Source organism: Echiichthys vipera (genome assembly GCF_963691815.1).
Source record: "Echiichthys vipera genome assembly, chromosome: 15".
Taxonomy (NCBI): domain Eukaryota; kingdom Metazoa; phylum Chordata; class Actinopteri; order Perciformes; family Trachinidae; genus Echiichthys; species Echiichthys vipera.
Window position 1 is genome coordinate 1,083,060 of NC_139840.1, and position 13,771 is coordinate 1,096,830.

Genomic DNA, 13,771 nt, shown 5'->3' on the forward strand with positions numbered 1-13,771 from the left:
GCGTGGGTTTGAATCCCGTCTGGGCCCCTTCTGTGTGGAGTTTGCATGTTGTCCCCGTGTCTGCGTGGGTTTCCTCCGGGTTCTCCGGTTTCCTCCCACAGTCCAAAGACGTGCAGGTGTTGGGTTCATTGATGACTCTAAATCACCCGTAGGTGTGAATGGTTGTCTGTCTCTGTTCGTCTCTATGTGTCCTGTGATAGACTGGCGTCCTGTCCAGGGTGGACCCCGCCTCACGCCCTATGTCAGCTGGGATCGGCTCCAGCCCCCCACGACCCCGACAGGGACAAGAGGCTGAAGATGAATGAATGAACTCCAGCGCTCTCGTGTGCGGACGTCCTTCTTCCTCTGGTGTTTCAGGAAACAGCCGAGACGTTTGAGTTCATTAGTGTCGACTTAAACAACGTGAAGCTCAAGAGGACGTCCTCACCACGGGTCGAGGCGATGCCCCACACAAACACACTGCACCACCGCTGCGTTCTTGTTAAGTTTTTATTTTTATGCTTAAAAAAGAAAAAGAAAAGACAGAAGAGGAAGTGATCAAAGAAACCAAACATAGACTCAAACATCTCTGATCTCTATTCAAACATGATTAACAAAGCGAGGAGCGAGCCCGTGGGCGAGTGCTGAACTTCAATATAGACGTCTGTTATAACAAAATAGGCAGTTCACCGACGGTTCGATACCGCTCTAATCTCAGTGTACAAGAATAACGTGTTCGTGTGTTCGGGACGCTCCTGCAGCGGGCGCAAAGGGGGGGGGGGAGGGGGGAGGGGCTCCGATCACGTCGCGTTTCGACATCGTTTCCGTGGTCAGACGCTGACGACGCCGACGGGGTTCGAACTCACGTCACGAGAGGGCGCCGCTCCGAGCAACACGAGCCGGAACGCACAAGAATGAAAAACATCCGGTTTCTTTAAACGAGCGTTTGCTGTGAAACGTCGACGGACTTCCTGTCACACGTGGACGGACTTCCTGTCACACGTCGGCGGACTTCCTGTCACACGAACATAAACGGATTTATGACGAAACGCTTTTTATGAAACAAAGAACTCATGTTTTTAATATTTTTATTTATGACTTAGAGAAATGACGTCCCAGAAAAGCTTCGTCTCGTCTTTAACGTAAGTTTCTTCTGATTAAATGTTTGTTTTATGTAAATTTTGTTGACATTTATGAATTTTATTGAGATAAAAATAAAGAACTTTTCTTTGAATTATTAAGAAAAATATCAGAAATATTTTATTTTATTCTAAAATTCAGAAAAAAATATAATTTAATGTGCAAAAAATGTGATTTTTGGATTAAAATTAAAGAGTTTTTTATATGAAGTCGTTTTTTCTGAATTACAGGAAATTTTTTATCTGTTTTATTATTTATTAGTTTTATTGATTTATTATTTATTAATACGTTTTAATGAGACGTTTCCTGTCCTCAAACTAAACGCCTAAACACGCAGAATGTCGGGTTTTAAATGAGTTTGTGCAAAGTTGAGGCGGCACGGCGCCCCCCCCAGGAACCCCGCGGCGCCCCCTGACAGCGGAGCAGGAACCCCGCGGCGCCCCCTGACAGCGGAGCAGGAACCCTGCGGCGCCCCCTGGCAGCGGAGCAGGAACCCTGCGGCGCCCCCTGGCAGCGGAGCAGGAACCCCGCGGCGCCCCCTGGCAGCAGCAGAACGTAAGTGAGCGCGAGGCGACCGGAGAAAGACAGACGCAGAAAAGCTGTGACGTCAGACGCCGGAGGGGCTGATGGGAAATAAACGGGTCATTAAACGACATGCTGTTAAAGCTCAAACGTGCAAAGTTCTGCTTTTTGTGTCTCGACAGACGGAGACTCGTCCGTCCGTCCGTCCGTCCATCCGTCCGTCCGTCCGTCCGTCTCACAAGACAAAAAACCCACAAACTAAAAAACTAAGGTAAAATCTTCTTCGTACGTTTCTTCTCGCCACTCTCGTGACCGCGGCGGCGTCGTCGTCTTCTTCTCCTCCCTTAAACATTAAGGAGCTGTACCGTGTCGAGTGCGACGTCGTCGTCCCACTTCCTGTGTGCTTCACTCTGCTGCTCAGGAACCAACGGCCGAGTTCAGGCCAAAGAGTCCAAAAATAAAACCACGCTCTGGTCGGCAGGCGTGTCGCTCTGGGGGGAGGGGGAGGGGCGTGAGGAGGGCTGGCGTCCGTCTGCAGGTCGGCTTTTCAAAATAAAACAGAGTGAATCTAAAGAGAGGAGGAGCGGCGGCGCGCGGAGTCCTGGTCCTCATAACTTCTCCTTGGACTGGACCCAGATGAACGGACCCGACTGCTCCTCGATGATCTGCTTCACCTGGTCGTAGATCTCCTCCAGCGTGTCGCCCTGAACGATGGCTGAAACCAACAGGAAGTCAGAGTTAGAGGTCGTACAGGGCTCTAACGTTCTTAAAACAGCTTCCTGTCGCTCGTACTGAACAAAACAACAGTGATTAAAGTGTGTTAAAGTAAACAGAGTTAAATAAAGCTGTTAGCCAACGCCACGAAGCAATCGACGGCAGATTCATGCAGCTGAGACACAGTTAGCTTAGCTTTCTCTGATGTTAGCCAGCAACAAGCTAACATTAGCCCGCTAGCTGTAACTTAGCTACGGTGCACGGATCTGATGTAGGTTGCTTCCATCGCCTTTTGTCGTCTGAACTTAAAGTTTGAATCTGCAGAACGATCAGAACAGCTCCATCTAGAGTCTCCAGATCGTCGTCTCAACAACAAAAAAGAAGTCCAGCAGTGGGGTTGCCAGGTTGGTCAGACCCGGCCCAGTAGCTCCAGGAGACCGGAGTCTGTTTGAGCCTGTTTGAACCCGTCCCCTCCAGAAAACCACAGCATCAAAACAAGGATTAGAGGAGTTTGACTGACAGTTAGCGTTAGCCGTTAGCGTTAGCCGTTCCAACTAAGTGCAGATGAAAGTGATGTTAGCATCCAGGAGCAGCGTAGCCATGTGGGCGTGCGTTTGAATGGCGTTCCTCTCCTTTCTCTCAGTCCATGGAGTGAATGCTCGGCCTATAGTGACTCTGGTTGTTGCCCGTCTCCGCTCACTCAGCTGCTGGGACAAAGAACGCCCCCTTCACTGAGGCTCCCAAGCAGCTGCACCATTGGCTAACTCCATTTCACCCAGTGCCAGCCTACAGTAGCTGCACCCAACAACAGATAACCCTGGCAACCAGCCTACAGTAGCTGCACCCAACAACAGACAACCCTGGCAACCAGCCTACAGTAGCTGCACCCAACAACAGACAACCCTGGCAACCAGCCTACAGTAGCTGTCAGCGGCGCTGTCACCTGTGCGGCGCCTCACCTGTGAAGTGCTCGGTGAACTCCTGCTCCAGCTTTGTGGCTCGGTCGAAGGTTTTCCTGCCCTGCTCCTCCGTCAGACGCTTGTTCATCTCCCTGCAGGGTCAAAGACGCCACGGGGCCGTTACACGCTGCGACAGTGACACGCTGCGACAGTGACACGCTGCGACAGTGACACGGTGCGACAGTGACACGGTGCGACAGTGACACAGGACGTGTGTGATGCGGCGTGTTTCACTCACATGATGTTCTCCACGGTTTTGGGTTTGATGAAGATGGCGATGGGATGAAGCTGCGCCAGCTGGAGCCTCTTGATGGCGTTCCCCGACACGTCCAGGATGCAGTGTTTACCCTGAAACGACAACGACACGGTGAAAACGGCACGGTGACAACAACGACACGGTGAAAACAACGACACGGTGAAAACGCCACGGTGACAACAACACGGTGACAACGACACGGTGACAACAACGACACGGTGAAAACGACACGGTGAAAACAACGACACGGTGAAAACGACACGGTGACAACGACACGGTGACAACAACGACACGGTGACAACAACGACACGGTGACAACAACGACACGGTGACGACGACACGGTGACGACGACACGGTGACAACGACACGGTGACAACAACGACACGGTGACAACAACGACACGGTGACAACAACGACACGGTGACAACGACACGGTGACAACGACACGGTGACAACGACACGGTGACAACGACACGGTGAAAACAACGACACGGTGACAACAACGACACGGTGACAACAACGACACGGTGACAACAACGACACGGTGACGACGACACGGTGACAACGACACGGTGACAACGACACGATGACGACGACACGGTGACAACGACACGGTGAAAACGACACGGTGAAAACAACGACACGGTGACGACGACACAGTGACAACAACGACACGGTGACGACGACACGGTGACAACGACACGGTGACAACGACACGGTGACAACAACGACACGGTGACGACGACACGGTGACAACGACACGGTGACAACGACACGGTGACAACAACGACACGGTGAAAACAACGACACGGTGACGACGACACGGTGACAACAACGACACGGTGACAACAACGACACGGTGACGACGACACGGTGACAACGACACGGTGACAACGACACGGTGACGACGACACGGTGACAACGACACGGTGACAACAACGACACGGTGACAACAACGACACGTGACAACAACGACACGGTGACAACCACAACGCGGTGACAACAAAGACACGGTGACGACGACACGGTGACGACGACACGGTGACAACAACACGGTGACAACAACGACACGATGACAATGACACGGTGACAACAACGACACGATGACGACGACACGGTGACAACGACACGGTGACAATGACACGGTGACAACAACGACACGGTGACGACGACACGGTCAGAGATCAGGGGCGGTACCTTCTCGGCGACCTCGCGCACCGACTGCACGCTGGTCCCGTACAGGTGGTTGTTGTACTGCCCCGCCTCGATGAAGCGGTGGTCCTGGATGTCCTTCTCCATCTGCTCCCTGGACACCACGAAGTGATAGTCTCGTCCGTCCACCTCGTAGTCTCGCTTCGGCCGGGTCGTATCTGAGCGGGAGAGAGACACGGCGTGTTACACGGGCGCTGAGAGGCACGTCTGCGTCTGGACGCCGTTTATCCGCGGGACTCACGAGGGACGCAGGATCCAAATTTGTCGGGGAACTCGGAGATCAGGTCGTCGTTGATCCGGTCCTTCATGGGGCCGAGGATGATGACGGGGCGGGTGTAGTTCACTGTGAGGGGGGCGGGGACAGGAAGTGATGTCATCACTCAGACAGGAAGTGATGTCGACACTCAGACAGGAAGCAAAGACAGCGATTCAGACGCAAACACTTATTCAAGAGGAACGTCACCTTTAGTGGTCTAAACTTAACCGTCACCTTTAGTGACTAAACTTAACCGTCACCTTTAGTGGTCTAAACTTAACCGTCTCCTTTAGAGACTAAACTTAACCGTCTCCTTTAGAGACTAAACTTAACCGTCTCCTTTAGTGACTAAACTTAACCGTCTCCTTTAGTGTCTAAACTTAACCGTCTCCTTTAGAGACTAAACTTAACTGTCTCCTTTAGAGACTAAACTTAACCGTCTCCTTTAGTGTCTAAACTTAACCGTCTCCTTTAGAGACTAAACTTAACCGTCTCCTTTAGAGACTAAACTTAACCGTCTCCTTTAGAGACTAAACTTAACTGTCTCCTTTAGTGACTAAACTTAACCGTCACCTTTAGTCATCTAAACTTAACCGTCACCTTTAGAGACTAAACTTAACCGTCTCCTTTAGTGTCTAAACTTAACCGTCTCCTTTAGTGACTAAACTTAACCGTCTCCTTTAGTGACTAAACTTAACCTTCTCCTTTAGTGTCTAAACTTAACCGTCTCCTTTAGTGACTAAACTTAACCGTGTCCTTTAGTGTCTAAACTTAACCGTCTCCTTTAGAGACTAAACTTAACCGTCTCCTTTAGTGTCTAAACTTAACCGTCACCTTTAGTGACTAAACTTAACCGTCTCCTTTAGAGACTAAACTTAACCGTCTCCTTTAGTGTCTAAACTTAACCGTCTCCTTTAGAGACTAAACTTAACCGTCTCCTTTAGTGTCTAAACTTAACCGTCTCCTTTAGTGTCTAAACTTAACCGTCTCCTTTAGTGACTAAACTTAACCGTCTCCTTTAGTCGTCTAAACTTAACCGTCTCCTTTAGAGACTAAACTTAACCGTCTCCTTTAGAGACTAAACTTAACCGTCTCCTTTAGTGTCTAAACTTAACCGTCTCCTTTAGTCGTCTAAACTTAACCGTCACCTTTAGTCGTCTAAACTTAACCGTCTCCTTTAGTGACTAAACTTAACCGTCTCCTTTAGTCGTCTAAACTCAACCGTCTCCTTTAGAGACTAAACTTAACCGTCTCCTTTAGTCGTCTAAACTCAACCGTCTCCTTTAGTCGTCTAAACTCAACCGTCTCCTTTAGAGACTAAACTTAACCGTCTCCTTTAGTCGTCTAAACTCAACCGTCTCCTTTAGAGACTAAACTTAACCGTCTCCTTTAGTCGTCTAAACTCAACCGTCTCCTTTAGAGACTAAACTTAACCGTCTCCTTTAGTGACTAAACTTAACCGCCTCCTTTAGAGACTAAACTTAACCGTCTCCTTTAGTGACTAAACTTAACCGTCTCCTTTAGAGACTAAACTTAACCGTCTCCTTTAGTGTCTACACTTAACCGTCTCCTTTAGTGTCTACACTTAACCGTCTCCTTTAGTGTCTAAACTCAACCGTCTCCTTTAGAGACTAAACTTAACCGTCTCCTTTAGTGACTAAACTTAACCGTCTCCTTTAGAGACTAAACTTAACCGTCTCCTTTAGTGACTAAACTTAACCGTCTCCTTTAGAGACTAAACTTAACCGTCTCCTTTAGTGACTAAACTTAACCGTCTCCTTTAGTGTCTACACTTAACCGTCTCCTTTAGTGTCTACACTTAACCGTCTCCTTTAGTGACTAAACTTAACCGTCTCCTTTAGAGACTAAACTTAACCGTCTCCTTTAGTGACTAAACTTAACCGTCTCCTTTAGTGACTAAACTTAACCGTCTCCTTTAGTGTCTAAACTTAACCGTCTCCTTTAGTGACTAAACTTAACCGTCTCCTTTAGTGTCTAAACTTAACCGTCTCCTTTAGAGACTAAACTTAACCGTCTCCTTTAGTGACTAAACTTAACCGTCTCCTTTAGAGACTAAACTTAACCGTCTCCTTTAGTGTCTAAACTTAACCGTCTCCTTTAGTGTCTAAACTTAACCGTCACCTTTAGTGACTAAACTTAACCGTCTCCTTTAGTGTCTAAACTTAACCGTCACCTTTAGTGACTAAACTTAACCGTCTCCTTTAGAGACTAAACTTAACCGTCTCCTTTAGAGACTAAACTTAACCGTCTCCTTTAGTGTCTAAACTTAACCGTCACCTTTAGTGACTAAACTTAACCGTCTCCTTTAGAGACTAAACTTAACCGTCTCCTTTAGAGACTAAACTTAACCGTCTCCTTTAGAGACTAAACTTAACCGTCTCCTTTAGAGACTAAACTTAACCGTCTCCTTTAGAGTCTAAACTTAACCGTCTCCTTTAGTGTCTAAACTTAACCGTCTCCTTTAGAGACTAAACTTAACCGTCTCCTTTAGTGTCTAAACTTAACCGTCTCCTTTAGTGTCTAAACTTAACCGTCTCCTTTAGAGTCTAAACTTAACCGTCTCCTTTAGTGTCTAAACTTAACCGTCTCCTTTAGTGACTAAACTTAACCGTCTCCTTTAGAGACTAAACTTAACCGTCTCCTTTAGTGTCTAAACTTAACCGTCTCCTTTAGTGACTAAACTTAACCGTCTCCTTTAGTGACTAAACTTAACCGTCACTTTTTTTAAAGGTTTAAAGGTTTCTCACCTTCCTGCTGACTGACGGGTTCGTACGACAGAACAAACTCCTCCTGTCCACCTGCAAACAAACACACACACACACACACACACACACACACACACACACACACACACACACACACACACACACACACACACACACACACACACACACACACACACACACACACACACACACACACACACACACACACACACACACACACACACACACAGAGAGAGAAGAAGAGTTTAACGGTCGTCTGAGCTCTCGTGCTTTTCATCCCTGATACAAACTACAGACCACCGCCGTCTACAACGCTGCCGCCATTTTGACTCAGGGCGCTTCTCTCCTCCATCGCCTCCATCTTTGTTGGGGTCAAACTTTACTGGAGGAACTTTTGAATGTGAGCGACGCCCTGAACCAGGAGAACACACGTCTGTGTTCACACACGGAGCAGGAACCAGGAGAACACACGTCTGTGTTCACACACGGAGCAGGAACCAGGAGAACACACGTCTGTGTTCACACACGGAGCAGGAACCAGGAGACCACACGTCTGTGTTCACACACGGAGCAGGAACCAGGAGAACACACGTCTGTGTTCACACACGGAGCAGGAACCAGGAGAACACACGTCTGTGTTCACACACGGAGCAGGAACCAGGAGAACACACGTCTGTGTTCACACACGGAGCAGGAACCAGGAGCGTGCACGCACGCACGCACGCTTCATGCAGCAGTCAGGAGCTTTGATAAAAAGCCTGGACCGACGTTCATCCTGTCAGGCAGCGCTCAGGGACGTTTAGCGGTGTGTGTGTGTGTGTGTGTGCGTGTGAGGTCATGCTGTTATCGTGCTGGTTAGCGCCGTCACTGAGGGACGTTTAGCAGGGTGTGTGTGTGTGCGTGTGTGTGCGTGTGTGTGCGTGTGAGCATGTGTGTATATGTGTGTGTGTGTGTCCGGTGTGTGTGTGTGCGTGTATATGTGTGTGTGTGTGTGCACGTGTGTGTGTGAGGTCATGCTGTTATCGAGCTGGTTAGCGCCGTCACTGAGGGCGTTAGCGGTTAGCGTTAGCGGTTAGACTGTTAGTGTCTGCGGCGTCACACTTACGGTAGCTACTCTCACTATCGCTGGCGTTGGAGGTGACGTGTTCTGCAAACACAGCAAACACAGGACACACGGGTCAGCGTCAGCACATACCCATGATGCTTTGCACCCAGAGCCGGGACAACACAGCAGAACAACCACAGAACACATCAGAACCGCTGCCGCAGCTCTTACACGTCCAAACACCGTCATATTTGGAATATTTGGTCTTTTCTTTAGAAACGTTCCCGTGTTCAGACTCTTCAGGGCTTTTGTTTCCGTTGAGTGACCGGACTGCACCCGAGACGGCTGCACCCGATTGGACGAACGCCGTCACACATGGGACCTCTCAGCCGCCCAGATTTATAAACATGGAGGCGGGATCGGAAACCTCCTCTTGTCCGTGCAATGACCAACTGTGTTTCCTGTTTCCTGTTTTGAGATGGTCCCGGACGAGCCCCCAATTTGTCCTAATGCGGCTCCGGGCTTTCTGGCAGGCTTTTATTTTGAAACATCTGCAGGAAAGGTTGAGTTTTATTGATATAAATGTAATTTTTTATGGCGTTTGACCAGTTTAATTAATCATAACGTGTCTTAAAGTTTAACGTTTACGTTATGTGGCATCACTACAGTACTACAGTAAATAACCGTATCACAGAATTACATTTAATAATCTGTAAAAAAAAAAAGAAAAAAAAAAAGCACATTTTAAAGTGAAAATCCTATAAATAATATTAAATTTACTGTTATTTTATAAAGTTATTTTTAAGGTATTTGTCTGGAAACTTTCCTGTCGCTCGTTTTACCTTTTTTACAGATAATTTTTTACAGTATATTATTGTTATTAAATGCAAACATACTGTAATTTAATGTATTTATTTGCTGTAATTTGATAGATTTATTTACTGTAATTTAATATATTTATTTACTGTAATTTAATATATTTATTCACTGTAATTTAATATATTTATTTACTATAATTTAATATATTTATTGACTGTAATTTAATATATTTATTGACTGTAATTTAAGTTATTTACTGTAATTTAATATATTTATTTACTGTAATTTAATATATTTATTTTCTGTAATTTAATATATTTATTTACTGTAATTTAATATATTTATTTACTGTAATTTAATATATTTATTCACTGTAATTTAATATATTTATTTACTATAATTTAATATATTTATTTATTGTAATTTAATATATTTATTTACTGTAATTTAATATATTTATTTATTGTAATTTAATATATTTATTTACTATAATTTAATATATTTATTTATTGTAATTTAATATATTTATTTACTGTAATTTAATATATTTATTTACTATAATTTAATATATTTATTTATTGTAATTTAATATATTTATTTACTATAATTTAATATATTTATTTACTATAATTTAATATATTTATTTATTGTAATTTAATATATTTATTTACTATAATTTAATATATTTATTTACTGTAATTTAATATATTTATTTACTATGATTTAATATATTTATTTATTGTAATTTAATATATTTATTTACTATAATTTAATATATTTATTTACTGTAATTTAATATATTTATTTACTATAATTTAATATATTTATTTACTATAATTTAATATATTTATTTATTGTAATTTAATATATTTATTTACTATAATTTAATATATTTATTTACTGTAATTTAATATATTTATTTACTATAATTTAATATATTTATTTACTGTAATTTAATATATTTATTTACTGTAATTTAATATATTTATTTACTGCAATTTAATATATTTATTTACTGTATTTTAATATATTTATTTACTATAATTTAATATATTTATTTACTGTAATTTAATATATTTATTTACTATAATTTAATATATTTATTTACTGTAATTTAATATATTTATTTACTGTAATTTATTATATATTTATTTACTGTGATTTATTATATATTTATTTACTGTAATTTAATATATTTATTTACTGTAATTTAATATATTTATTTACTATAATTTAATATATTTATTTACTATAATTTAATATATTTATTTACTTTAATTTAATATATTTATTTACTATAATTTTATATATTTATTTACTGTAATTTAATATATTTATTTACTGTAATTTAATATATTTATTTACTATAATTTAATATATTTATTTGCTGTAATTTAATATATTTATTTACTGTAATTTAATGTATTTATTTACTGTAATTTAATATATTTATTGACTATAATTTAATATATTTATTTACTATAATTTAATATATTTATTTACTGTAATTTAATATATTTATTTACTGTTTTATTTTGTCAGGTTCAGTCGTCCAAACGTGTCGAAACGTTCATATTTCTGATTCAAACGTCCCTAACGTTGATTATCTCCCGTGTGTGGCGGACGCCGTGTGTGGCGGACGCCGTGTGTGGCGGGCGCCGTGAGGTCGGCGTTGGCTGAAGGCGTGTCCTGGTGGAGCCCAGGTGGCTGATGGGAGTTTTGTGTACTTACTGTTTCCTTTGGGAATCATGTCGTCGCTGTTGTCCTGAGGTCAGCGGAGCCGAGCGCACGACCAGGAGAAAACAACACAACAGGTTACTGAGGTACAGACAGAGAGCGCCGAGCGAGCGCCGCCGGTCTGCACGGCTGCAGGGCGGCCATTTTGGCTCCAGGGCGGCCATTTTGGCTCTGAGGAGGAGGAGGACCAGATATCCTGAAACACGTCTCAGGACGTTTCTCTGAGCAGCGTTTTTTAAATTTAACAGAGTTTTCTGAGCCCGGCCCCGTCGCCGTGAAAACCGGTGCGTTTGCAGCACGCCGCCGCCACCGCCACCGCCGCCGCCGCCGTCGCCAGCTGACCTCTCTTCCTGTGACCCGACCAATCGTCTCTCACCCCAACGTGGCGCCGGGATACTTACGGTCGACGTCGCTCGTCTCCTGCTCGCTCGCCTCTTTGCTCTTGTAGAACGGAAACTTTCGGGTAAAGAGGTTCTTTTTACGCTTGTCATTGAGCGACTGCTGAGGAGGAAGAGGAGGAGGAGGAGGAGGAGGAGGAGGAGGAAGAGGAGGTGGAGGGTGATGGAGTAAAAAAAGAGGAGGAGAGGGGGAGGAGTCTGATGTCGGTCGGTACAGAATGAGGAGCTTTTTGTCTGCGGCTAACGGGGAAACCAAAATAAAAGCTGAAAATCATAAAACATGAAGAAATGAAGAAACGAAGCCTCAGAAACACGACGAATGCTTTAACATTAATAACTTAAATAAATATTTTATTATATTTCAATAAGAGTTCTGCATGTTCTCTGATCTGCTCCCATTCATGACAGACTTTTACTTTGAAACATCTGCAGGAAAGGTTGAGTTTTAATGACAGGAACTCATTTATTTATGGTATTTTTCGAGGTTATTTCAAGTTTTATTTTTTTAATCTCACATACCGTAATTTAATGTATTTATTTACTGTAATTTAATATATTTATTTACTATAATTTAATATATTTATTTACTATAATTCAGTGTATTTATTTACTATAATTTAATATATTTATTTACTGTAATTTAATATATTTATTTACTGTAATTTAATATATTTATTTACTGTAATTTAATAAATTATTTACTATAATTTAATATATTTATTTACTATAATTTAATATATTTATTTACTATAATTTAATATATTTATTTACTATAATTTAATATATTTATTTACTGCAATTTAATATATTTATTTACTGTAATTTAATAATTTAATATATTTATTTACTGCAATTTAATATATTTATTTACTGTAATTTAATATATTTATTTACTATAATTTAATATATTTATTTACTGCAATTTAATATATTTATTTACTGTAATTTAATATATTTATTTACTATAATTTAATATATTTATTTACTGTAATTTAATATATTTATTTACTATAATTTAATATATTTATTTACTGTAATTTAATATATTTATTTACTATAATTTAATATATTTATTTACTGCAATTTAATATATTTATTTACAGTAATTTAATATATTTATTTACTATAATTTAATATATTTATTTACTGCAATTTAATATATGTATTTACAGTAATTGAATAGATTTATTTACTGTAATTTAATAGATTTATTTACTGTAATTCAATATATTTATGTGTGGGAGCAGGAATCCCTCACTAACGCACTCGTATCGTCGGCATATCGACTGAACCCTGACGTGTTTCAGAGGCTGAGATTTACAGAGGGACAGTGAAGGCAGCAGCAGACGCCAGAGACACAAACGTGCAGAGACACGATGGATACAAGAGGAGGGACACTTCACTGCTTTTACTAAAGATACGTTTAAAATAAAATATAAATATAATAATAAAACAACAAACACTTTAAACTTCTGCAGAATCGTCAGCAGGACGACATCGTTAGATCACATGCTGCACTTTAGGGTTATGAAGGGGGGAGACGGGTGAGGGAAGAGAGGGGTGAGACGGGTGAGGGGGGTGTGACAGGTGAGGGGTGAGACAGGTGAGGGAAGAGAGGGGTGTGACAGGTGAGGGGTGAGGAGGGTGAGAGGGGGTGAGACGGGTGAGGGGTGAGACGGGTGAGGGGGGAGGAGGGTGAGACAGGTGAGAGGGGTGAGACAGGTGAGGGAAGAGAGGGGGGAGACAGGTGAGGGAAGAGAGGGGGAGACGGGTGAGGAGGGTGAGACACGTGAGGGGGGAGACAGGTGAGGGAAGAGAGGGGTGTGACAGGTGAGGGGTGAGGAGGGTGAGAGGGGGTGAGACGGGTGAGGGGTGAGACGGGTGAGACACGTGAGGGGTGAGAGGGGTGAGAGAGGTGAGGGGTTAGACAGGTGAGAGGGGAAAGAGGGGTGAGATGAGTGAGACAGGTGAGGGAGGGTGAGACGC

At 42.5% G+C, this 13,771-nt stretch overlaps 1 protein-coding gene across 10 annotated transcripts in view; it reads right to left on the reverse strand.

Annotated features, from left to right (window-relative positions):
• Positions 1-481: 481 nt before the first annotated feature.
• The window catches only part of dlg1b (discs large MAGUK scaffold protein 1b), a 79,168-nt gene continuing 65,878 nt past the window's right edge, over positions 482-13,771 (reverse strand). For 6 of the 10 annotated variants that reach the window (XM_083928155.1, XM_083928152.1, XM_083928154.1 and 3 more), the window contains 8 exons: positions 11,789-11,888; positions 8,892-8,933; positions 7,808-7,858; positions 5,025-5,126; positions 4,769-4,941; positions 3,553-3,662; positions 3,315-3,406; positions 482-2,356 (listed from right to left, as the gene is read on the reverse strand). In XM_083928155.1, coding sequence (XP_083784281.1) covers positions 2,250-2,356; positions 3,315-3,406; positions 3,553-3,662; positions 4,769-4,941; positions 5,025-5,126; positions 7,808-7,858; positions 8,892-8,933; positions 11,789-11,888 — 777 coding nt within the window. In that variant the 3' untranslated portion in view covers positions 482-2,249. Of the gene's footprint in view, positions 2,357-3,314; positions 3,407-3,552; positions 3,663-4,768; positions 4,942-5,024; positions 5,127-7,807; positions 7,859-8,891; positions 8,934-11,381; positions 11,416-11,788; positions 11,889-13,771 lie in introns of all 10 variants that reach the window. The other 4 variants (XM_083928147.1, XM_083928153.1, XM_083928148.1 and 1 more) reach the window with 2 other exon arrangements.